The 26677-nt window shown below is 37.2% G+C and overlaps 1 protein-coding gene across 8 annotated transcripts in view; it reads right to left on the minus strand.

Annotated features, from left to right (window-relative positions):
- LOC126457194 (sodium bicarbonate cotransporter 3) overlaps positions 1–26677 on the minus strand; it is a 989834-nt gene that overhangs the window by 14627 nt on the left and 948530 nt on the right. For 5 of the 8 annotated variants that reach the window (XM_050093289.1, XM_050093286.1, XM_050093287.1 and 2 more), the window contains one exon: positions 17285–17393. The exons of 1 other annotated variant lie outside the window; for it this stretch is intronic. In XM_050093289.1, the coding sequence (XP_049949246.1) occupies positions 17285–17393 (109 nt within the window). Of the gene's footprint in view, positions 1–16350; positions 16423–17211; positions 17394–26677 lie in introns of all 8 variants that reach the window. 2 more of the 8 variants (XR_007585444.1, XM_050093288.1) reach the window with 2 other exon arrangements.

The raw sequence follows: 26677 nt of genomic DNA on the forward strand, positions 1-26677 counted from the left end.
TAATAAATTCCCAGGAATTTAACAGAACTAGGGTCATCAGATAGTGGCTTGTCTCTTAGAGTGAAGATTATCCGTTGAGTTTTATTTTCATTTATCAGGAAACCATTTGCTCTGAACCAATATGCTGCGTGTGTGAGTGTATTTTCAGCACAGGTTTTAAGATCATTAAGATCGTTACTGCTATCAAGAAAAGTCGTATCATCTGCATACAATACAGTCAATACAGTGGTGGATCTAATAAACGAGGGGAGGTCATTGATCATTATCAGAAACAGGAAGGGGGCCAGTACAGATCCCTGAGGCATACCTACTTTAACATTTTCTATGTCTGACATTTCCTTACCAACACAAACTACCTGTTTACGGTTGTTGAGATAAGCTTTTAATAGTCTGAGACTGTTTCCTTTGATGCCGTAGAATTCTAGTTTCTCTAGTAGTGGCATGTGCTCAACACAGTTGAAGGCCTTGCTTAGGTCACAGAAAGAGACCTGAGCAAAGCCTTTGTCCTCAAAAACTTTGAGGATGGAACTGACTATGGTGTTGATTGCATCAATGCTCGACAGATTCTTCCTAAACCCGTATTGTGTTTAGATTAGATTAGATTAGATTTACTTTCATTCCAATTGATCCGTAGTGAGGAGGTCCTCCAGGATGTGGAACATGTCAGAAAAACAACAATACATGACAAATATTTAAACTAAAACAAATAAGCTAATGTACCATTCCACAGGTCCCAAGTGGAATGATCGTCATTTTTTAATGAACACTAAGAGTCATTTTACAAATACTATTGCACTGAATTTAAAATAAAAAAGTTTTATATTTATTTATAAGGTAAGAAACATGTAATACAACTACTGTAATACTTATTTACAATGAACACATTACTGCACTGAAATGGTGCAGAAGTTAGATTATACTTACACACACACACACACACACACACAAATTTTCAGTGAACACATTACTGCACTGAAATTGTGCAGAAGTTATGTTGTACTTATATACAAATCAGTTGGTTTTCCTCAGAAATTCATCAATGGAGTAGAAGGAGTTGGCCACCAATAAATCCTTTAGGCTTCTCTTAAACTGAATTTCATTGGTTGTTAAGCTTTTTATGGCTGCTGGCAAGTTATTGAAAATGTGTGTTCCTGAATAATGCACACCTTTTTGTACAAGACTAAGTGACTTTAAATCCTTCTGAAGATTATTCTTATTTCTAGTATTGATTCCATGAATTGAGCTGTTGGTATGAAAAAGTGATATATTTTTAATGACAAATTTCATTAAGGAATAAATATATTGGGAAGCTGTAGTTAGTATCCCTAGTTCCCTAAACAGGCTTCTGCAGGATGTTCTTGAGTTCACACCACATATAATTCTTACTGCACGTTTTTGTGCCCGGAAAACTTTAGCTTGGCTTGATGAATTACCCCAGAAAATAATCCCATATGACATTATGGAATGAAAGTAAGCATAGTATGCCAGCTTTTTCATTTTTATATCCCCTATGTCTGACAAAATTCGCATTGCAAACAGAGATTTGTTAAGACACTTCAGCAGTTCTGTGGTGTGCTCCTCCCAGTTGAATTTATTATCAAGCTGTAATCCCAAGAATTTAACACCGTCCACTTCTTCTATCTTCTTGTCATCATATGTTAGATATATACTCTTGGGACACCCCTTACAAGTTCTGAACTGCATGTAGTGTGTTTTTTCAAAGTTTAGTGACAAAGAATTGGCTAGGAACCAGTGATTAATGTCTACAAATATTTTATTGGCTGATCTTTCTAAGACTACACTTGATTTGCTATTTATTGCAATGTTTGTATCATCAGCAAACAAAACAAACTTGGCATCTGGTAATGTTACTGATGAAAGGTCATTGATATACACAAGAAAAAGTAAGGGCCCCAAAATGGAACCTTGTGGGACCCCACATGTAATTAGTTCCCAGTTGGATGATGCCTGATAGCTTGATACATGTCTCTTTCCTAATAACACCCTTTGTTTCCTGCCAGAGATATAAGATTTGAACCATTTTGCAGCATTTCCTGTTACACTATAATATTCTAGTTTACTTAAAAGGATATTGTGATTTACACAGTCAAATGCCTTTGACAGATCACAAAATATACCAGTTGCCTGCAATTTTTTGTCTAATGAATTAAGTACATTTTCACTGTAAGTGTAGATAGCCTTCTCAATATCAGAACCTTTTAGAAATCCAAACTGTGACTTTGACAGTATGTTATTTGAGATAAGATGGTTATAAAGACGACTGTACATTACTTTTTCGAAAATTTTTGAGAATGCTGGCAACAGTGAAATTGGACGGAAATTTGATGCTATTTCTTTATCTCCCTTCTTAAACAGTGGCTTAACTTCAGCATATTTCAGCCATTCGGGAAATATTCCACTGATAAACGACTGGTTACACAGATAGCTTAATATGTTACTTAGCATTAATTATTCCACGATTCTCAAAGTGAGATGATAATTGCTGGTACATGATGCATTCTATTACCTTGGAGAATGCGGGTACTATTTAAATAGGCCTGTAACTAGATGGAGAGTCTCTATCTACCTTTTTGTACACTGGGACGATCCTAGAGTTTTAACTCATCAGGAAAATATCCCTCAAGTAAGCACTTGTTTATGCAATGGGTTAAAGGGTACAGAATGCAATCACACACTTTTTTTAGCAGATTGCATGATATGCCATATATATCTAAGCTATCAGATGATTTCAGTTGTTTTATGACCCCTTGTACAAATCTAGGCGATACTTCGGAGAAGGTTAGCATCTACATCTACATCTACATCTACATCTATACTCCGCGAGCCACCTTACGGTGTGTGGCGGAGGGTACTTATTGTACCACTATCTGATCCCCCCTTCCCTGTTCCATTCACGAATTGTGCGTGGGAAGAACGACTGCTTGTAAGTCTCCGTATTTGCTCTAATTTCTCAGATCTTTTCGTTGTGATCATTACGCGAGATATATGTGGGCGGTAGTAATATGTTGCCCATCTCTTCCCGGAATGTGCTCTCTCGTAATTTCGATAATAAACCTCTCCGTATTGCGTAACGCCTTTCTTGAAGTGTCTGCCACTGGAGCTTGTTCAGCATCTCCGTAACGCTCTCGCGCTGACTAAATGTCCCCATGACGAATCGCGCTGCTTTTCACTGGATCATGTCTATCTCTTCTATTAATCCAACCTGGTAAGGGTCCCATACTGATGAGCAATACTCAAGAATCGGACGAACAAGCGTTTTGTAAGCTACTTCTTTCGTCGATGAGTCACATTTTCTTAGAATTCTTCCTATGAATCTCAACCTGGCGCCTGCTTTTCCCACTATTTGTTTTATGTGATCATTCCACTTCAGATCGCTCCGGATAGTAACTCCTAAGTATTTCACGGTCGTTACCGCTTCCAATGATTTACCACCTATGGCATAATCGTACTGGAATGGATTTCTGCCCCTATGTATGCTTGTATTTAGTGACTGTCTACCCCAATTTTGCGAGAGTAACTCTGATGGACTAATGTCTGGTTTGATAATTGCGTCTCCTATTTCTTTCACTGAATTAATAAAAAACTCATTGAGCGTTTGAGGTGGGATATTAATTTTAGTATCTGTGGCAGCACTTTCCAAGCGGTTTTGCTTTTATTGGTGGAATTATGTATGCTGTTGGCATTGTTGGTTTTTTTGGCTTGCAGGATGGCTTTTTTGTATTCATTCCTGCATTCCACATAGGCTGATTTGGCATAGTCAGACTTCATACTATTGTATATGTTGTACAGTAACAAAACTTCTTTCTTAAGATCTGTCAGCTGTTTAGTGTACCATATATTTTGTCCGTTTTGAGATCTGGATTTGTAGCTGCTGTCCATTATTTTGATTTTCTTTATGGGAATACTGTGCTTAAATAGGGTCAAGAATGCATTAAAAATCTATTAAATATAATTTTGGCTGGCAGGTCATTACTTGATGTGTAATGTCCATCAACACTACAATGGCCAAACCAGTCTCTGTCGGAATTACGAAATGTGTTAATTTTATCCTCAGTTACGTGTCTGGGAATCACAACTGTTGGGACAGGTCTGTTTGCATTGCTCCTATTGAGGGGAATTTTACTTGCATAATTTAGAGATACGGAGTCGTGGTCAAAGAATGGGAACACTACAACTTCACATGTGTTTTCAGTGGTCTTGAAGTTTACAAAGATGTTACCTAAACATGCTTTGTTTCTTGTGGGCCTGTTATTGACATGATGTAAATTGTATTGTCTTAATAAGTTTTCCAGATCTGCAACACTACTCTTATATTTAGTAACATCTTAATCAGCATTCAAATCACCTCCTATTGCAATATCATAGTGTAGCTATTTAATATTACTTAATGCACTCAGTAGCATGTCCATTTTTTCTAAAAATATGTTAATGCTTCCCTTTGGTGATCTGTACATGGATACTACTGTTAGCTTATGACTATTAATGATTATAGCCATAACTTCAAAATGCTGTTCATCACACAAAGAATTTAGGTCTAGTTTGGTTATTGTACAATTGAGTGACTGGTTGGAATAAATTACCACACCACCTCTAATGTGCTCTTTCCTACAGTAGCTATTTACTATACTAAAATTGTCAAATTTGGTAACTGCAAGTTCATTCTCATTAGCCCAGTGTTCACTCAGACAAAAAATATCAAACTGGTTATCAAGACCAAACTCATTTATGATAAGTTCTTAATCTTTCAGTCCTTGAAAGTTAAGGTAACATATTTTAAGATCCACACTCTTATTGCTTACACACCGAACACTATGGTGATTGGTTTTCAAACCTTTTACAAGGCTTATCTTTTGGATTTCTGCCTCTTGTTGCCTAAAAAAATTGTTCACTTGGAGTGGTAGCACATCTACTGTTGTATTCGTACTCTTCCCTCCTTGTGATGATATTGTAGATGAGGCTGCTACTACAGGAATTGATGGAACTGCTGTTATGGTGTGTGGAGGCACTGTTGTGGCATCTGGTGACTGAGGAGATAAAGTTGTTGATTCTTCTTCTGCTGCTGTTGAATCTTGCTGATGAAGTGTGATAGGTACTGCTGCTGCTGCTGCTGCTGCTGCTGTTGTAGGCATTGTTGTGGCAACTGGTGACAGTGGAGATTTGGATGTTGCTTCATCTTCTGCTGCTGTTGAGTCCTGTAGATGAAGTGTGGTAGGTACTGCTGCTGCAGCATTTGTTATGTGTGCAGGTACAATTGCTGCTTCCACCTCTACTGCTGCTATAGAAGGTAACCATTTCTTCAGGCTCTGCTTGCGTTAAGCAAGGAACTGGAAGAGCAGCAATTACTTCTTGGTTGTCAGATGCTTTCAGTATCATGCTGATGTTTTGGCACAGAATCTTCTTGCCTCTGTTATTAAGGTGCATGCCATGTCTCGTGTAACAGTCTCTTTGCAAGGGGTCCATACTTATAAAATATGCATTTTAGTAGGCCCTGCAAATCTTTGAGTACTGCGTGTTTGCTTTTATGATTTCCACGTTCACACATGACCACTCCGAAAGGTCATGCCTATGTGGAATTCCGACTACAAAAACTGATTTCTCGTCTGTTGAATTTAGTACTGCCTTAAGGTTTCGTGTTGCACTGTGGAGATCATTTTTATATACATTATTGGCTCCAGCTATGACAACATTATGATGATCATTTTCAGTTTCTATGTTTCTCATGAGTTCTTGGATGGGTGCACCTGGTTTGACAATACTAGTTGCTTGTATACAATGACTATAACGTAGTATTTTTGCAATTTCACGTCCATGGCTATCAGAGAATATTTTCACTTTGAGTTTGTATTCACGTTTATTGTGGAAGTTTCTGCTCATGTGCTTGTCACTATATAGATTCGGCGTGTTGTTGTCGTCACAGTTTTCTGTGGATTCCACATTTATATCTGAATCTAGTGGATGAAAATGGTTTTTTGTTACCACAGGAATTCTACAGTCACTGGGTTTCACACGACCAACCCTTTTTGGCCTAGTAAACATTTGTTGCCTTGTTGTTTCTGCCTTTAGGCCTATATCCACTTCAGAGCACTCATTTATTGTAGGTAGGACACTGAAACTGCTTTTATTGCCACAGTTCATTCCATTCATTGTATTTATCACCTTTTTGCTTCTTTCTTGCTAGTCCTGTGCTCCCAGTTTCGAGTTTTACTTGCTTTGGCGATCGGGATATTACGCGCCTTTTTCAGTTCGACATTTTCATTTTCTAAATGCGCAATGTCCTGCCTTAGTACATCTACAATTAATTGCAGGCTTGATACACGTTCATTTAGCTTCACTATTTCACTGTTATAATTTACATATGTTCCGTTTTTCACCACAAAACTATAACTTTTGTTCATTTTCTCACTATAAACAACTGTACCAGATGCCATGTTGACGAGTGATTTCTGAATGAGAAACCTGGAACATTTCCTTACCTACAGAATGCAGATGGCATTACCCCTACCTATTTTCTGCATTTGTATTGAATGATAATCATTTGCTTATCCAAGCAGTTGGTACAATTCACACTAGTTTGATGTTTGTCATCTTCATGTGTTGCCATTTTAATGGCCAACAATGTGCATACAGCACACTGACTTGTTTCCTTTTTGGGAAGAACACCAGTTTGATATTCCTTATTTGGGTTTGCTACCTGTTCACAACTTGCAGGCGACACATCATCTAGTTTTATTTGCATGTTATTTCAGATTTTGCTAACAAATTGTTTACATTTACTCTCCATTTCTACAGAGTGCTAATACAGCAGTTGTTATTCCACCACAGTACAGTGAGGTGCTTTCAATGGATGGATGGAGACCAAACTACTATGGTCATTGGTCCCTCCATACTGGGTATGCCACAAGCATGAATGATGCCACAATCAAGGAGTGGAGGGGGGGGGGGGGGTTAGAATAAAAGAAAACTGGCACAGGACAGCCATAAGAGGTGTTAAGAATAAATTATTAAGAGATTCATAGTAGTGGAAGATAATAGGATAGGAGAGATTTTAGCCAGAAGTGTTTTGAGGCTCACTGTGGCTTTTCATGTGACAGTAGGTACACCCCAACTCAATCAGGCTCCTCCACCACTGCAAGATGGCAACAGAGACTACTACTCACCTATAAGGGGCAGCCAAATGAAAATGAGACAGGAGAAAAGCAAGTAAACAGTTGATTATTTCAAAAGTAATCACCATAACTGTTAATACATTTACCCCACAGTGATACAAGATACTCAATCCCTTCATGGAAAAAGGTCTGTGGTTGCCTACAAAACCATGATTCCATCCAGGCATGCATCTCTATGGCTGCTATGAATATCTTTCTTTGGGGCTCCAAAAATATCGAATTCACATGTGGAGGGATTGGGACGGCATGGAGGATGTGAAGGGCTTTCCAGCGAAGCTTGTGAAGCGTAGTCTAAACATTAGGCATACCTACTGCAGTAAAGTCATGATAAGCTTTTTCTTTGGTTGCAAGGACCCACTGCTATTCATTGACTTTCTGGAACATGGTACCATAATTAACACACAGTGGTACATGGATACTTTCCAATTCCAAACGGCCAGAAATGATGATGATGGGATCATTCAGTTGCAGGATAATCCCGTCTACATATTGGCAGGGTTGTTTTGTCTATGCTCCAGAAGTTTTGCTGATAAGCCCTTACACATCCTCCATACAGTCCCAATCTCAACCCATGCGATTTCCACATTTCTGAAGTCCTGTAGAAAGACATTCATGGCTGTTGATTGGCTTCAAATGAAGAGGTGCACACCTGAGTACAACCATGGTTCCATAGGCAATTGCAACTTTTTTTCATGAAGACATTGAAAACGCACAGTGGGAGAAATTTGTAAAAAGTTAAGGCAATTAATTTTGAAATAATAAAAAGTTTGCTTACTTTTTAGGGTTCTGTATCTCAATTGGTAAAAACAGAACCCTTATAGGATCACTTTTTTGTCTGTCTGTCCATCTGACTGTTAAAAACCCTTTTCCTCAGTACCAGATTGACGTATCAAGCTGAAATTATGCCACATAATAACGTCTACAATACCTTGGCAGTGTAAAAAATTAAAGCTTCTACGTCAATGCAATCAAAAGATACGGCGTTTTTTCCACTAATTTTGATACTTGCAAACTGACCATCTACATAAGTAAGAATGGAAGAACTGTCTATACAAATCATTAAGTTTGTCTGGAACCCTCAATGTGTGTGTGTTCCAAGTGCACTTGGCTAATTTTTTTTCATCTGTCTTTTTTATTTGACTACCCCTTACATCTAAAAGGAGGAGCACTGAAAGACTTTTAAGAAGGTATTAAGACTCAGGGTAATATTAAAAATGAATTTGCGATGTCAGGCGACTAACTAGCTCATTATCTGGGGCACCTGGAGATCCCCTGGGGCTAAACATGCAGCAGTATACGTTCCTTCAGCCCCATTTAGTAGCCGGCAGGACCTTAACAATGAAGGTTGCAAATAATGTAAAATGTAGCCACCGCTCAGCGATCAGGACATAGGCGTGTTCAAACTGGCTGGCTGCTGCCTACAAGGCAGTATGAGGAGCAATCTACAACTGTGGGACATGCGATCAGCATGTCACCAAACCCTCCACCTGTTACTGCCAATAGATGAATCCTGATGATGCCACTAATTCTTCATTCAAACATAGACCCTTATTTGGACTCACAAGACTGAGTGGACTCCATTCCAGACTATCTGAACTCAGAAAAAAAAATCTGAGGAGGTACCAGAAATTGAAATTGGGTCCTTCTGCAATGAAGACAGCAAAGCTAACTGTTTGCCTATTGAGGCAATTTCAGATAAATGTTTGCAGTCACTTTGATAGATGAAATTTAAAACTTGATTTTTCCAGGATTTCTGGGAGTGACTCAGCCACCTACAAAAGCTCAACATGTAGCAGCAAAGGTGGAGCACTCCAGTGGGATATGGGCATTGTTGGGAGAGTGCCACAATTACAACAAGGTGGGGCAACTTGTCATAGAATGTACCCATTGGTCAGATTGATGGGACCAAAGTGGAGGTGGCAGAGGATTGTGCACTTTTGGCAAAATGATCAAAGAGGAGACTGCCACGCGGCTGCAAGTTTTTTAAGTTTGTAACTTATTGGTTAGGGGCATGGCATTCCATTCATTGTCCATATATTATGAGTTTGTGACATGTTTTCTGCATGTCAGACACTAGTATCTTTATTTCCAGAGCATCCTTCCCTGTAACCTCTTTGGCAAGCTGATCCACGAGTTCATTCCCCAGGTTCCAAATGTGACTGAAAGATCTGAGAAATGTAAATTATAGATTGCAGCGATCAGTCGTCTTTTTTAAATTTTATTGTGCAGATCTAGATTTCGGCTAGAAGCCAGCCATTCTCAATGCTAAGAATACAAGAAGTACATAGTTAGATGATGTCATAAAAAGTTGCAAGTAATGGCTTAACTCGTATGGTTTGTATATTACATACCACTATTATTTTAGCTCAGTCCATGTAATGCCTGTTGGTCAGGCTTCATCCACAGTTCATTGAATACTACTGTTTGTGGAAGGCAGGCTGTTGGAGAACACATCAGTTGGTTACATGGTGCCATCTATGTGAACTACATACATAAACTTCAAGGGAAGTAAACCACTTCAAATTTATTTCCAACAAGATGGTCTCAGTATGGGAGCTCAATATCGGGAATGCTGGCAGACATCTTTATTAATTATCTAGAAAACAGATTCTTTTCTGAAAATCCTTTGTTAGTGGGCAAAATTGTGTACTACTTTAGGTATATAGATGACACACTGCTGCTAATACAGGGTAACGATGATGTCATCAACACCATAGTAGCCAAATTTAATAAGTTGTGTCAAACAATTAAATTTACTTGTGAGACCAAAATAAATAAATCTATTACTTTTCTAGATCTATCAGTTCGAAATGAAAATGGCAGGCACACATTTGGTATATTTTGTAAAGAGACTTGTACTGATGGCATTGTGGATTTTACTTCAAACTACCCAGTTCAACATAAAAAGGCGTTTTTCAATTTTGCTATCAATCAGTTGTTTAAAATTCTGCTGCCAAGAGATGAACATGGTGAGGAAATGCCAACAATAAGGCACATTGCAAAAGTAAATAACTATCCATGGGACTTTGTAGATGCTACATATAAGAACATAGCTAATAAATACAAAAATAGGATGATGCTTTACAATAATAATATGGCTTTTAAAGAACATACTAAGTTTGTCAGCTTACCTTACTACGAAAAAATGAACACTAAGATTGCAACTATCCTCAGAAAGTACAATATGACAGTGTCTTTTGGTACCAAAAATAACTTGGGATGTATTTTGCTACTCTCTGTAGATGTAAAAAACGTATTTCATGCATCTGGAGTTTATAAAATTGATTGGCTGGACTGTAGGACCTGTTATGTTGGCCAAAGAAGAAGGAGGCTTGAAATCAGGTTTGAGAAACAGGTTGCATTGGGAAGAAAAGATACCATGGAGAAATCGAGTATGGCAGCACATTTGCTTACAAAAAAACATAAGATGCAGACTTTGACATCCAATGTGAGGTTGCTGCATAAGTGCGAGAAGGGCAGGTTTCTCGACCTCCTGGAAAAGCTCAAGATCTTCTGCCATCACAAAAATACCAGCAGCAACCTGATTAATGATCAGGTTGTTATGAAAAATGTGCAGTTTGGGGAATTGTTCAAAGATTTGTTGCTGGGAGGTGGTGTGGGGTTTGACCCAGGGGGAATGAGGTAACACCTGCTGTCTTGCCATTAGCAGCCAATTGCATCATACTATACGAGTATGACGATTATAATTCTGAACCAATGGAATTTCTTGCACGATATGTTAGTTCAGATGCATAAACAGTATTATTAACAGCAATTAAATATATTGGTTGTTTTACATTTACAAGGAAAATCGGTTTTAAGGGATAAAGAGGTCAGTACCTTCTATATCTATAGCGGAATAGCCAAATTACACCAACCATGTATCTGACAGACATTTGGCGCCATCTGTGAACTATTTAGTAAATATAATGAACAATATACTTATTATGTTTTAATAAAGGGAGATATAATATAAAGATAAATATATTTAAGCAATATCAAATAATACGTGTATACAGCATGTGTCTTCTTGTGTTTTATAAATTTTAATAAATAAAAAAAAAAAAAAATTTAAGAAGTTTCACCCACCTGACGTAATTTAAATGTTTTAACATTAATAAAGGACTCACAAGGAGTGAACATGGAAATTTTATTACTTGGTGGCAAATATGAAATAAGTCAGACGACAATGTAAGAATTTTACTTATGTTTCATTCTATGTAATTCTCATACAAATTTGAAGTGATTTACTTCCCTTGAAGTTTATATACAAAGTTCACGTAGATGGCGCCATGTAACCAACCAATGTGTTCTCCATACAGCCCTCCTTCTGCAAACAGTAGTATTTAATGAACTGTGGATGAAGCCCGACCAACAGGCATTACATGCATTGAGCGAAAATAATAGTGGTATGTAATATACAAACCATATGAGTTAAGCCATTACTTGTAACTTTTTATGACATCATCTAAATATGTACTTTTGTATTCTTAACTTTGAGAATGGCTAGCTTCTAGCTGAAATCTAGATTTGCACAATAAAATTTAAAAAGGACGACTGATCGTTGCAATCTATAATTTACAAATCAACAACAGTCGCTGAGTGCAACAGCTTTCTGAATGGAAGGTAACCTGATCTGAGAAATATTACCATTTTCCCATTGTTGTGGAGGACTACGAGGAGAAGTTGTGTTTGCATTAGCAGTGCAAGCCGCGAACAACAGTGTGCTATAGCCTCTACACTGCTCATGATGTCACCGCATATTACAAAAGATGTATGTGATTGGGTGTGGATGTAGTGGTGGGCATGTGTGATTACCACCAACTTTGCCACACAGATGCTGCGTCCAATAGGTAGGGAATACTGTTCACTGGTTCTCGTGAATGTAAAGATAAAGCCTGCTTCAATCGTCAACTCTTGATCCATCAGTATAGACGACATCTCAACTGGAGAACTCATCAAGTACCAAGAGGAACAATTAGTGAAGAACTGAGCAGTCTATCATATTCTTTGCATCAAAAGAAGAATCCAGGCCAATTAATGGGTAAGCCATAAGCCAAGTATCATATGCGTGTTTGCAAATGTGACATAATGAGAGAATTGAGAGATGGTATGTAACGTGAAAACTGATAAACTGAGACTGGGACGATGATAGAATTCCTCATTAAGATCGATTTTCTGGAACTCTTGCTTCCTTATTTGGAAACAGAAGGTGTTGATCTGGATGTTTTGGGTGGCTATGGGTGTGTGTGGCCTACTTGAAGAGAAATTGGTGGCACCTGATTCACAATGGAAGAATCTGTGCCTCTACCGGAACACTATCCATAATACTTGTCCAGAAGGCACCAATTGCATGTGATCTGATGGTGCTGCAGATCCATGGACCAGAATTCCATAATCTAAATCTGATAAAATGAGAGCCTCATAGAGTAGCAAAATGGTGGAATGGTCCACACCCCAGATGGCCCTACTGAGATAACATGGGATATTAATTTTTAAGCTGCCATCTATGGGGTACCAAGTTACCTGTTCATCAAATATGAGTCCTAAGAAGCAATGTCTCTTGACCACACTGAACAGCTCATTGTGTAGATAGAGTTCTGAGTGCAAATCAATAGTTCTACCTTCATAAAAGTCCACAATGCAAGTGTTTGTATTGGTAAACTGACAGCCATATATACATGCTCAATGTCCATTTCCTTACAGCACCCTGTAGTTGTTATTCAGCAACCATAATACTGGAGGAACTCTATGGTAGATGCAGAAGTCATCAATGAATAAGGGTGGTGATACTACAGATCCAACTATCTCTATGATAAGGAACCCCTCCAATGCAAGTTCGCAAAAAATCAATTGTGTTTACAGCATTCAACACCCCATATATTGTTACCACACAAGCACAATATTGGCTGCTAATGGCAATAGGGGGGAGGATGGAAGGTATTCAGTCATGAACACAACATGAAGTTATAGAGCATAGTTGAACTGCTTAGTTGACGAATAACTCCCAACAGTGCTATTGATGTTCATAGAAAGCAGAGTAATGGTGATAATAAACAGAGCAAACACTGCACTATATCTACAACAACAACAACAACAACAACTGCTGAAGTTGACATTTCATCAGAAAAGAACCCAATGAATTTTGCAGAGAGAGAAAGAAGTGGCAGACAAAATATTAGTGTCCCAGCAAGATGGGTCAGTGTAATGTTGGTGTTGTATTCGCTTGACTGTGCAGACAATGTACATCAGGAGTACAATGATGACAATATGAGTTTAAAAAGTGAAATTGATATTGAAACAGGCGTCAAACCATGTAGTTCATCAAACTTGTTAGACAGGAAGCCACAAATCCCATCTTCAGTGGAACATAGTAAAGGACAATCATTGTCCAAGGTCAAATCTGGTGATGTGAACCCATTTTAAGATATCAGAAAGTTTCCAAAAAACTGCTGCACTGTACAAAGCGACTCCTGCAGTAAAACAAAAGGCAGAACAACTGAATTTCTTAGGAAGTTGAGTTAGCCATAGTACTAGAATGGCAAAAATTCCATGTATAACAGAGTTTGATAAAAGGACACAAAGGGTTAAGTATTCTTTCTTCTATTATATTTACTTTCTTGTTTTTAAGTTCTGAAATTTCATTCTGCACTGCAGCTAGTCAGCTATCACTTCCCAGTATTTTATGTCACAGATTACCCTGAGAAATTAGTGTGGAATGAATGACGTTGCTGGAGATAAGCTACAGAGTCTACAATATGGAGACCACCACAATAAGTGAAATAATGCGCTCTCTCTCTCTCTCTCTCTCTCTCTCTCTCTCTCTCTCTCTCTCTCTCTGTGTGTGTGTGTGTGTGTGTGTGTGTGTGTGTGTGTGTGTGAGATGAGAAGAAATAATGGAATAATAAATTCTTTTTATGGCTCATGAAAGAAAAGTTTTCTGCAGTTCATAAAAGACAAAAATGTCTGTTAAAATTACCAAGAAATGTTATACGATTTCAACAGGAAGAAAGGTCCATTGCTTTAGTATTTTCTTTTTTTTTTTTTGCAATTAGTTTTCATGGTGCTAATATGCCGCACTAGTTGAAACAGGATGTTCTAATAGAAATTAATATTACAACGTATTTTTCAACATGGGGAGGTTGGAAGAAGTGCTCCCTAGTTGGCACATTCAAAAGTCTTAAAGGTCAAATATTACACTTCTTTATAGCTGTTAATCACCAGAAACAATAAGGGGTCCTAATGCTGAAACACTGAACAGTTTTTGCAATCTCATTCAGAACAAAAGGAAATAAAATCACAAGAAGTTTATCTGGGTGTGGACAATGGTGTTGTGAACTTCAAGGTAATTATTATCTTATCCTGAATCTATTGCCAGTGAATTATGCAGTTTCACAGAATAACTTCAGAAAATCAAAAGCAAATGAGCAGAAATTAAGTCATTGATAGTCACAGATAGGAAAAAAGGATTGGCTGACATGCTTCACATAAAAATGGGAAACATTCATGTGCAAACATGCAGGAATCCTAAAAGTGACAGAAGAGTCCAACAAATGCTAAGTTTATTGTGAAAGCTGTAAGAATTTTATTCAGAAGTTTCAAAATAGTTTGAAAATTGCTAATAGACGACACTGTAATTGCAATACATAGTGCCTACAAGCAGTGCACCACAGCTCAGAGTTCAAATGTGAGTGAATTCCTAAGGGACCAAACTACTGAGGTCATTGATCCCAAGACTTACACACTACTTAAACTATCTTATGCTAAGATCAACGCACACACACATCCATGTCCGAGGGAGGACTCGAACCTCCGCCAGGAGGGGCTGCGAAATCCATGACGTGGCGCCTCTAACTGTGCGGCCACTCCGCACGGCCAGCTCAGAGTGATCAATAGCTTCGTTGAGATGCGAAAGGAGATTAGTGTACTGAAGAAAGAGGTTAAAAGCATGTATTCACTGAACAACATGTTTTTCTGGTACTAGATTACTGGAGGTTGGAATACAGTCCTACAGCAACAGGGCACAGTTTTCAAACACAATTTAATGTTCCAAAAGGACCTGATGTGAAAATCATTCACAAGCTCTTAGCCAAATTACAATGGACAGGCAGCATTGCCGATGATATAGATATGAATGTTGGCCCCAGGAAAACTGGACTTACTCCTGAAAAAGTAGCCACAGTTTCTGGAGTTATTCAGTAAAAGCCAAGAAAATCCATCTGAAGAATTGAAGCAGAGACTGGTTCAAAGAGCTCCAGCATGCAGAAAATACAAGACAGAGCCTACATATTTCCATTCAAAATCCAAAGCCATCATTTTTACAAGCTGTAGAACAGGGAGCTGACATTGTGAACAAGATTCGCACAATGACTGATGATAAAGTAGTTGATGCTGGCTACCTCTGGTTCACAGATGAAGCACAGTTTCACCTGCTAGGAGGCTTGAATGAACAAAACTGGTGATTTTGGGGTTCCAAAAATTCCCATTTATGTGAAGCAAAACCAATATATTCTCACAAAGTTACTGTTTTGACTATGGTATGCAGCAGAAACATAATTGTCCCTTTTTATGTGAGAAACAATAACTAGTGAATGTTATTTGCAGGTTTGGGAAAATTTGTTGCCCTACAGTTAGTGTTGGAGGACCTACAGACACTGAGTGGTTCATGTATGAAGGGACCAGACCACATCACACCAAACATTTATTTCACTTTCTTGATGAACACTTTGTAAATACAGTCACTGAAGTGGGTTATTGCAAATACACTGATGCAGGGATGGATTGGCCTCTGTGTTCACTCAGTCTGACTCCTTGTGACTACTTTTTGTGAGGTACATTGAAAGACACTGTCTACTGGAACCACCCCACCATGTTGGATATGCTTGAATTGATAGTCTGTGTGGAATCTGAATCCATTTCCACTGGGACACTACAGGATGTGATGACAAATTTCATGGTTCATTTGCACCACCTCCATACTGCAAGTGGTGGACATTTTGAAAAGATTGTGATGTGATTGCAAAGACTGCTTGTAGAGTATAAGTTCAATCATGAATGCTGATTCTGTACAAGATGCACAGCTATAGTGCCATCTGTCAACAGATTTTCAAACTCTCTTGAAACTTCTGTATAAAATTGTGACAGCTTTCACAAAAAAACATACCTTTTGTTGCACTCATCTATTGATCTTCGTTTTTGAGATATTTTGAAACCAGGGATGCACTTGCCAGACACGCTGCAACAGGAATACTTCAAAATTGCTATAAAGTCACTATTTTGGAGGTAATTCATTTTGATTCGATTTAATATGGTTTGTCTTGCTTAATAACACTGTGCAGTTTAAGTAATTAAATAACCAGTACCAGTAATCACAATGAATGCATCTACAGGAAAACATGTTTCAGCAATGATCGACATTTACACAGTGTGATATGTTTCCACTCTTTCAAATCATTAGCTATTTTGCATGCTGGTGCACTTGAAGCTGATATTCACTGTTCATTTGCCACAGTACACAGAACAAAAAAAGGCTACTTAAATCTACTCTAATGCCAAAAATACATTTCTAGATATTAAAAAGTCCATTTGTAAATGCTATTAATAATTAACAAAAAATAAAAAGCACTGTACTTCAAAAATGCAGTAGAGAAATTTATGACTACAGGGGCTTCAAATATTACAGTAAGGCTGAGAATAATTAAAAAAATGGGAAGAACAGATAATTTACTTTTTCAGCTAAGTTTTTGTTACATAAATATGGAAAAGGGTGAAACAGGATTTATAAAGGTAACATAAAGACTGATGTTCCTCTGCTGAAAATTTATACCAATGAGACTAAATTATTTTCTACTTTTCTTAAAAAATGTAAACCAAAACATATCTTACAACAGAGCACAAAAAATCCACCACCAGCAACCCTCCACCTACCAAAAAGCAAACAATGTGCAGCAGCAAATTCACACATATTGCAATGCATGAATAAAGCTGCAAAATTTCAGCACAATTTAGAAAAAAAACTACTTACAAAAATTGTGATGATCAGACTAGTTGACAGGAATGGTGTGTTACACTTTGGTATCGGAAGTACCTATCCCCACCTTAATTGTCACACCATCGTCTTCCTCCTCCTCTGGCATTGATGACAACCTCCTCTTCTCATCATCAGTTATTGCATCTCTTTTATGCCCACGCTTTTTAGATTTTGAGCTAAATATAAGTAAAAATGTGATGAGTTGATGTGAATGAAAAATACCTGTTGCAAAACTGAATTAGGAAGGTGTGAGTTATTAGGAAGGTGTGAGCTATTATTGTGAGTTGTTATCATCTAAAAGACCAGATGAAAAAAATATGGATTCACACACATAGAAATACAAAACTCAGCCTTGTATTGGTGAAGAGACCAATTACTGTCTAGCACAAGAGCCAATTGGTTGTATTTGACAGAAGCACTTAAGCATGATCTCAGTGTCAGGTCTCATAATCAATTTCCTCAGGAATTAATATTATGTAGATCTAATGAAAGGCCCACAAAACTGATTGAAGTAGATTGTAGTGAAATACTTAAACACAATGTTACATTTTGTTTTCACGGATTATAAAAAGTTGCTTCTGAATAGATGCACATGAAGACAACCACATCTAAATCAGCCATTGGATTGATCAAACCTATAGCTGTGACAGAAGGAAAGTACAGATACAAACTATGAATTAAAGACTTTTAAAACGAGAAAGAGGAGCAGAGGCAGAAAGAGAAGCAGAGGGAGAAACAGAACACATGATTATTGGAGACCATTAAGTGTGAAACTGAAGTGATAAAACACAACAAATGCATGAAATACAAATACTGCAGTCAAAGTCTAAACCCAGGAATTGCAATTTCAGTACAGTACCACTGTATTGGTTCTTCAGTACAGTACCACCATACTGGTTCAAAATTATCATAATACAAAAATGAAGCAGTAGTGTGAGTTAGTTCTTTTCATAAATGCACTGTGTATGTGTGTGACGGCCACTTTCACCTCTGAACCCTTTCATAAGAGCTATAGCCATTCTTCTATGTTATTTTGTCAAGCAATACTGTATTACATATAAATGAACTACTTCAACTCAGATATTGGTTAAAGTATAAAATGTATCTGAAGTAAAATTGTGTTATAGGTTTTTTTTTTTTAACAAAGTAATTTGTCAGACATAATAAACACATGTACTTCTTCAGATGAACAATGTGTAACAGGAATAAAGATTAGGCTATCAAGTGTTCATAAATTTTTTCCTTTAAATTGCTAAAAAGTTGTCCCTGCACTATCTATCCCATTTCAAAAGTTTATTGAGAGCAAATGTTCATAAGGGGTGTATAATTTTGCTGTCACTTTTACTTTTGAATTAGGCAACTCATTTTTCCAGTTATGGATGATGCAATCAGAATAATATCATCTACAATCCAGATATATGAAGATGCAATGATCATAAAAATGAAATTATTAAAATTGTCTAATTGAGAACATGCAGCATCTAAATAATTCTGAAGGAAATAATGCAGAATATTTGATTTGAGAATGAGGGTGATTTATGCACAACAAACATTATTAAGTTAAACAGATGGCACACAATATATGCTTTCAGAATACAACTAAATTTTTCCCCCTTTCAGCATCATTTTACTTGAGCGCTAACTAATACTATTACACCAGATATTTGTTTATTGATCACGTGAATGTGCACATTATTTCTGAGAAAGAGTACCATACAGTGTTTAATAAATATCCACTAATAAAATGTTCTCACACAATTGTTCTAGATTTGTAACTGTATTATACCAAGTGGCCCTCATTATACTGAGTTGTATAAAGACTGACATAGCAGTACGCAACACAGCCTGATCAAGGACAGTTGCAATAGTGTCTAAAATATTTCTTCATTTTAAAACATGGTTATATACCTAGAAGAATTTGGACAAACTTGAGAACAATTAATTAATATATAGGTGACTGGAGTTCTCAAACGACTGAAGCAATGCTACTTTGTAACTTCTCTGCCAAATGTAGGTATTCAGGAAATTTTACTTCTCATCCTTGATTGTACTTTTACTGTTCTATCCAATTTCATGTGATAAATACACTGCCTGACAAAAAAGTACAGCATCAATAAGGGAATGAGTAAACAAAATGAAACTTCCTGAGTTGAGAATGTATGTAATGTTAGTTCAGTAATCACAAAATCGAGTTAAATTTACAAAGAACTTGACAGTATCAATCCACTGTTGGAAAGGGAGTTATAAAGCTGTTGTATTCTCTCCTGAGGTAAGCTGATCCACAACTAACAATAGTTGTGGACCTTGATATCCTGGATACTTGCACCAGTATGGGGTTAATATATGAGCTGGTCCTACACATGTTCCATTAGAGACAGATATGGGGATCTTGCTGGCCACATGAATACGTAAACATCACACATACAGTTCATAGACACACATGTCATATATCAAACATCATTGTCTCATTGAAAAATGGCACTGTGATACTGCTGCATGAGATGTAACACTTGAGGACGCAGAATATCTACAACAAAACATTGTGCCATCTGAGTTCCCTATGTATCTACCAGTCACAACCTTAAGTCAAATCCAATTGTTCCACACATGGTGACACCAGGAGTAACACCAGACTGCCTCTCCAAAACATAGGAAGAATGGGACCTCTTTGCAGATTTTCACCATACTCACTGATGACCATGTTCAGTGGTAATGCAGAACCATGTTTCATCACTGAACATAATGCAGTGCCATTCACCAGCACCCTATGCTTCCATCATGAAGCCACTCCAAAAGCAGCCATTTGTGTTATGGTGTTAATGTCAGTCTACGTATGGGATGGTAATTCCCTAGTCCAGTTGCTGTTACATCTACACCTACATCTACATCTACATCTACACTCTGGAAGCCACCTTATGGCATAGGGCTATGGGTATTAGTGTCATTTCCGCCTTTTCCTGTTCCAGTCATTGCTAGTCTCCAACCAATGGTGTGGAAAGACTCATAATTTTGCAGGGAGTCTGTTACTTGTTCTTGGATGGCAGGTGCAAATGTGAAGGGCTTACAATGTGCTTGGTGCATGATTTAGCGATGGTCAGGTGGTGTCGACCAGAACGTAGGTGACAAATATGCCTGCCCTCATTCTCATGTAGTCCAACATCAGGACAGTTCAACTTCCAAATGCCACAGAAATCTGGATATTACACAATTCAACCAGCCAGCCAAATGGAGACCTACAATGAGGCTCCTTCCAAACTCTGTCAGGAGCTGATAATGCTGTCCGACATGAGTATGTGGCATTTCCATGTCCTTCATAGTGATGCTGTTCACACTCCTTATATATCCTGCCAGGCCTGGTAACAACACTTAAGATGAACAGTAATAATGAATTCTGATCGCTGTTCTACCTGTCATAAAAAATTGCAACTATTATTATTTACATACCTGCCAATAATGTGTTCATGTAAGAAATTACATTTACATCCAACCATGTCTTCTGCATGCTTCACCTTTTTGTCAGGCAGTGTGCACTTATCTAATATACATGTCTATTTTCAAGACAATGCAAGCCGATTTGGTCAACATGAAGATGTGATGCAGTAAAAATGTGTGTAGCTTTGGAAGAAGAATGAAATGAGACAGTATTGAGTTTTGTTATGTTTCAGCATTGTTTGGCAGTGTATCAGATTGGTACCGATATTATACGAGACATTAGTCGTAGTGCATAGTTTTAATGATTTTTTTTCATTGTATTTTTATCAGCATTCATTCACAAGAGAAACATCAGTCATAACAAGCTTACATTAGAGAACACAATTTTTGTGCGGGGTCAAACATAAAAGTTAGAACATCAAAGGGTACACAGAAATTGTAATGTAGTTCATTCTTAGAGACATTGATTATATTGCATATGATGCAGAAGCATTATGATAGCAGGTGCAGTTTCCTCACATTTTAAGTCACTTTCATGCTCACGTAATATTCCTGTATCAGAGTGTGCAGGTCAGGATAACATGCTAGGACTATCACTTCCTGGCGAATACACTATGTTTCTAAATGCACACTTGCATGCATTCCGTAGCAGATAAATTTCAGGCAATACCTTTATTATATCTTTGACAATTCTTCTGTGTAGATTCATTTAGAAAGGCAACATACCAAAAGCATGTTTATAAAACATAGTAACACCAATAATAATAATAATAATAGCATAAAATCCTTCTATACTATACTATCACAGTTGTTTGCAGTTTTTGCTATGCCAAGTACTAACACCATGTTAAAGCGAACGAGATCACCTTGTGTTGCAATAAATATTTATTCAGAGATTTTTTTAGCCTTTAGTCAAACCATTCTACTAACATTTTTGGCATGTAAAAATCATTGACAGTATTATGATGCTCAGCATTCAGTCTGGTTTGTGACATTTTTACGTGACCATCCCATATATTCTCATATATTTCTAAATTTTTCAATTCCATTCTATTTTCTCATGGATTTCATATCAGACCTGTAATGAACTACTATGATGCGAAGTTCCAATAACTTGACTGGGACATTCCCCTATTTCTTTGTCTGTTTCATTTTGCTATTATTATTATCATTATTATTATTATTATTATTATTGTCATTGTCTTGATAGTGTGAAGTTCCTCATGTTCCACCCACAGTGCAATCCTCATTGAAATATCAGATACGCAAAATCAGTTTTTCTGTACTTAATGTACCCAGTTTAAAATCACAGAAGTTGCTCATAAGACATTTTGAATGTTTTAGGTATACATCTTTTGTTTTAATTCATTAGTTGCTACAACTTTTTTACATCACAACTATTTTCATGTACTTATGTACAAACATTCCACATGTGTTGTCTGGCTCACACACCTACTAAGCAATAAGCATAAAATTCCATACTCTATGGCAAGGGATGGAAATTAAGAAAGCAGCACTCAATCCTACAGTCAAATGAAATTCTCAGAGTTCGGTAGGATGGGAAAATATAGATATGATACACAGAGCACATCAACAAAATTAGCTAAATAAAGCCTAAAATGAAACTGTGAGGAACACCAGTTGAAACAAAAAGACTTCTGGTCAACTACATGCAAACAATTGCACTTCGTCCTTCCTAGAAAACTACACAAAATACTAAATCCAAAAGAAAATTACACTGAACATGAAACATGTAGCCACGTAAAACATAGAAACTACATGAGCATGAAGAAAGAGCTCTGATTAATAACTGCAAAGTTACTTTACTGTAATAAGCAGTAAATATATTCAGTCACAACAATGTCAGTGCTGAACTGCAATGGAAGTATAAAAAAACAAAGCTGGATGCCGACACAATTCCCAATCTAAAATGACAATTTCTCTTTCCTCTTTGTTCTTGCATACAATAAAATACAGACCCTCTTTTCTGCCATACACAGCCAGAAAATAACTCTTAGTTTAGTTCCCGTAAAAACTCCTCTATAGACAAAGCCTTATTTGATCTCACAAATGAGACTGTTAAAGACAATAATAATATCATGTACATATTCTGTGACATTTCCAAGGCCTATTTTTGCATGTACCCTGAAATTTTACTAAAGATAAAACTAAACTAAACTCTGCCTGAACACGCCATGAAGGCCCAATGGTACTGGCTGGCTGCTATGTCATTCTTAGCCCACAGGCGTCACTGGATCCGAGATACTAAGATATTATATCACTACCATGTCACTTGCATGGCTGGAATTAAACCTCTGCAGTGGTAAGCAAAGCATCACATTAATGAGTTGCATGACCAACAACAACTAAAATCATACTGGGCAAAAAGTCGTCCTATAAGTCTCACTACCTAGCAAAATTCTTGTTTTTAAACTACACAAATAAATGTTTTTAGAAACAGTTATCGTCTTTGATGTTATGAGAGTACTGATAGTGTGTCCAAACTCAAGCATACCAAACACAGCCAATATTATACCTGAACTAGTGTATAAATTTTGCATAACAAGATGCTTGGCTCTTTATCTAAAAAAAATCTGACTTATGAAGCATTAATTTTCTCACTTACAACCTGAAACTTTTTTTGGAATTTCTTGGAGGCCAGATGGACAACAAATTCAAATTCAATAAATACACTGATGTAAGGAATCAAAAAAATTCTTTTCATCCCGCGCGAAAAACACCTTTCTATGTCTTAACCTCTAGATCTAAATGAAACAATATTTCACATATTTTCTGTCCTCCTTATCCTATGCAGTAGTAGTTTGAGACACTGCATATAAGACCAACAAGTATTGCTTTTAGAAAAATAGTGTAATAGGAGTGTTTTTTAACTGAATACCTTACAGTGGCTGCTTCAAGGATCTATGGAATTTTAAATATATTTTCTGGCTTATATTTTAAAAAAATCAGGAACTGATCATATTTTTATTAAAATGTCATACAGAGAGCAATACTAGAAGGAAATAACTGTACTTTCCAAGGAGGGAATATACTGTTTCAACATCTAGGATAATCCAACACTGAAGTTAGGATCTGTATAGTAGCTAATCCAGCTGTCACTGAAGTATACATGGAATTTCCCAGAATACTTAATAAGAGCAAATCACCTTACAGTAACTTAACAGGAGGTGGAAATAAATGTCTTAGAGATTTAAATACTGATATAGAAATCCTTATTATCCAGGCAGATAAGAGCAATGCTAAAGGGGTAAGGAGAAAATTGGCTTTAGTGGGTCTTTCTGTTACTACCAAAGACAATAAGTATCTCTTGAAGTCAGAAGATACATCACCATGAACGTATTGTTTACCAAAAAACTGCAGGCCAGGTGCACCACTGAGACTGTCAAGCATGGAGCCACTGTCTTACAGCCATTTACCAGAGAAACAAACACTTACATGAAAAATTTGACTTAACAGTGCTCAAATTGAGTTCTACAGATATTATGGCCAATCTGATACTTCAATATTCAGCATGATTTTTTATGAATGAGGTGATATCACAAGTAGAAGTTCATCATAAAGGTCATAACAAATCTTTCTAGATATTGTCCCATGTCAAATTACTATCAACTAGGCAACAAATTCTATGATCAACCTGATTGAGTAATAATTGAAAATCCACTCAAAAGTTATCTAATAACCGTATTTGCAAAACTTTGAAGCAACAGCTCTTTGTATGTCCTAGAAGAGCCCCACCTACATTTTCGGCTTGTTGTTGAACTTTTGTGACATGATCATGAGAATAAATGCAACTCTCTGAGTTTCTAAATTTTTGAATGGTATTAATTCCATCAAAGTTCTCACTGAAAGCATATGATTAGTTCTCAGTTTTGGATGTAGGACTGGCAGTTTACTTACAGTTTTCTACATGGATGATGGTAACCTGCCTAAAAAACAAATACCTTTACCAAGCAGAAGAGAGAAGGAATTAAATCACTGTTGGACAATGCTTAGAGAATCTGTGAGCCACAGTAGTTGGGAGGGGGAATAGATCAGTTAAAGGTAGCCTCTACAAGAAACTGTTGAATCAACAATAAGATACACAGATGATTGTATCCTATCAGATTTGGACACAATGACAAAAACATTTGTAATGGAAAAATGCTGTGTACACACAAGTGAACATGTTTGAATTTTGTAAATGACACCTGCATCCTAGATTATTGTCAAGATGATTATACAAGAGTTCTTGTACTTGTGGCTACGTTTACACTGGAATAACAAAAACATTGAACACAGGGCTCAAGGAACATAAAAACAGACTTGACAGGGGATAACCACATATGATTCTCTAAAAGAGAAGTTGTGTTTTACTATGCAAAATGTTGAGAGAGGACATATAAATTCAAAAAACTGAGAATGGCATCAACAGAAATAATGAAGTTCTAAAACTAGATAATCTGTCAGCACTGCTGTATCATAAAGCAAATATTCAGTCACTGAACAAGGTCCAGTACACAGGTTTGTCTGGATAAGCATGAACTATCCAGCCATTCTTACTAAAGCTACCAGCATTGCAGTAAATGTCAGAGGTTATTCAGACAAGTGATCAGTGTCACCTGTAGCAGGAAATAATGCTTGGATTGCAAGATTATTGAAAGCATTTTCACTTCTCATGAAAGGTTGGGGAAAGGAAGTGTAAAATTACATAAATAAACTACTAAACAACGGAAAATCCAGGATGGAATGTAACGATACCCGAGAAGGAAAGTTGCTACTCACCATATAGCAGAGATGCCGAGTCGTGATAGGCATAACAAAAATATTCACACAATCATCACTTTCGGCAATTAAGGCCTTTGTCAGCAGTAGACACGGACGCGCGCAAGCCCGCGCCCACACACACACACACACACACACACACACACACACACATACACACACACACACACACACACACACACAAACGCAACTCGCACACACGTCTGCAGTCTCAGAGAGCTGTGTTTTCAGCTCTCTGAGACTGCAGGTGTGTGTGTGTGTGTGTGTGTGTGTGTGTGTGTGTGTGTGTGTGTGTATGTGTGTGTGTGTGTGTGTGTGTCTACTGCTGACAAAGGCCTTAATGGCCAAAAGCTATAACTGAGTGAATCTTTTTGTTGTGCCTATCGCGACTCAGCATCTTCGCTATATGGTGAGTAGCAACTTTCCTTCTCTGGTATTGATAAATAAACTACTGTTTGCCAAAATTCTTGAAAACCTGGTCTCTCCTCATTCCTCATTTTTAGTAAGTCATTAGTTTCTCAGCTGGTTTGATGCTGGCCTTCTACTCTTCTTATTTTCTTTCCTTGCTGAAGGGGATATGTCCTTGTGGTTCCAAAAGCTATGATTGCTCTCATAATTTTTTATAAGTTTATGTCTGGGTGGTAAATTCAGGTCAGTGCACATGTCTCTTAGTGAATTTAATAATTTTCTGACTGGAACCCCCCCCCCTTTTTTAAATATATATTTTTTAATATATATGTATATATATTTCGATTGCAACCCACGCATTTTTACAAGGGAAACTTTTCTCCTAGGCCTCTGAAATGTCCCACTAAACTGCTTCAGTCATGTCTTGTACATGACACGCAGATGATGATCATAGAGCCACCTACTTAAACTTCCATTTAAAAATGATCCTTAGGTAAACTTTCATGCCTCTGAGATGCCAACTAAACTTGAGTCAAATAAAAAGGCTTACAGCAAACTACAAGCAATGCAACATTTATTTAAACACCTTAAAGTGTGCATGTTATACCTTACATCTATCTTCCATCCATTCCACACATATATAAACTGAAGTCCCCCACTGTGGTTTCTGTCTGTATGTTCAGGCTAATCTCGGGAACTACTGTAGGGAATTTGATACAGTTTACACTAATAGACTAATTCATGAGGAAGGTTTGCACTTATAATTTACAAATATTTCATGCAAATTGGCCAAATATGATGAATTAAAGTGTACTGTCACTGTGAAATGGTGCCATTG

This window comes from Schistocerca serialis, chromosome 2 (genome assembly GCF_023864345.2).
Source record: "Schistocerca serialis cubense isolate TAMUIC-IGC-003099 chromosome 2, iqSchSeri2.2, whole genome shotgun sequence".
Lineage (NCBI taxonomy): Eukaryota > Metazoa > Arthropoda > Insecta > Orthoptera > Acrididae > Schistocerca > Schistocerca serialis.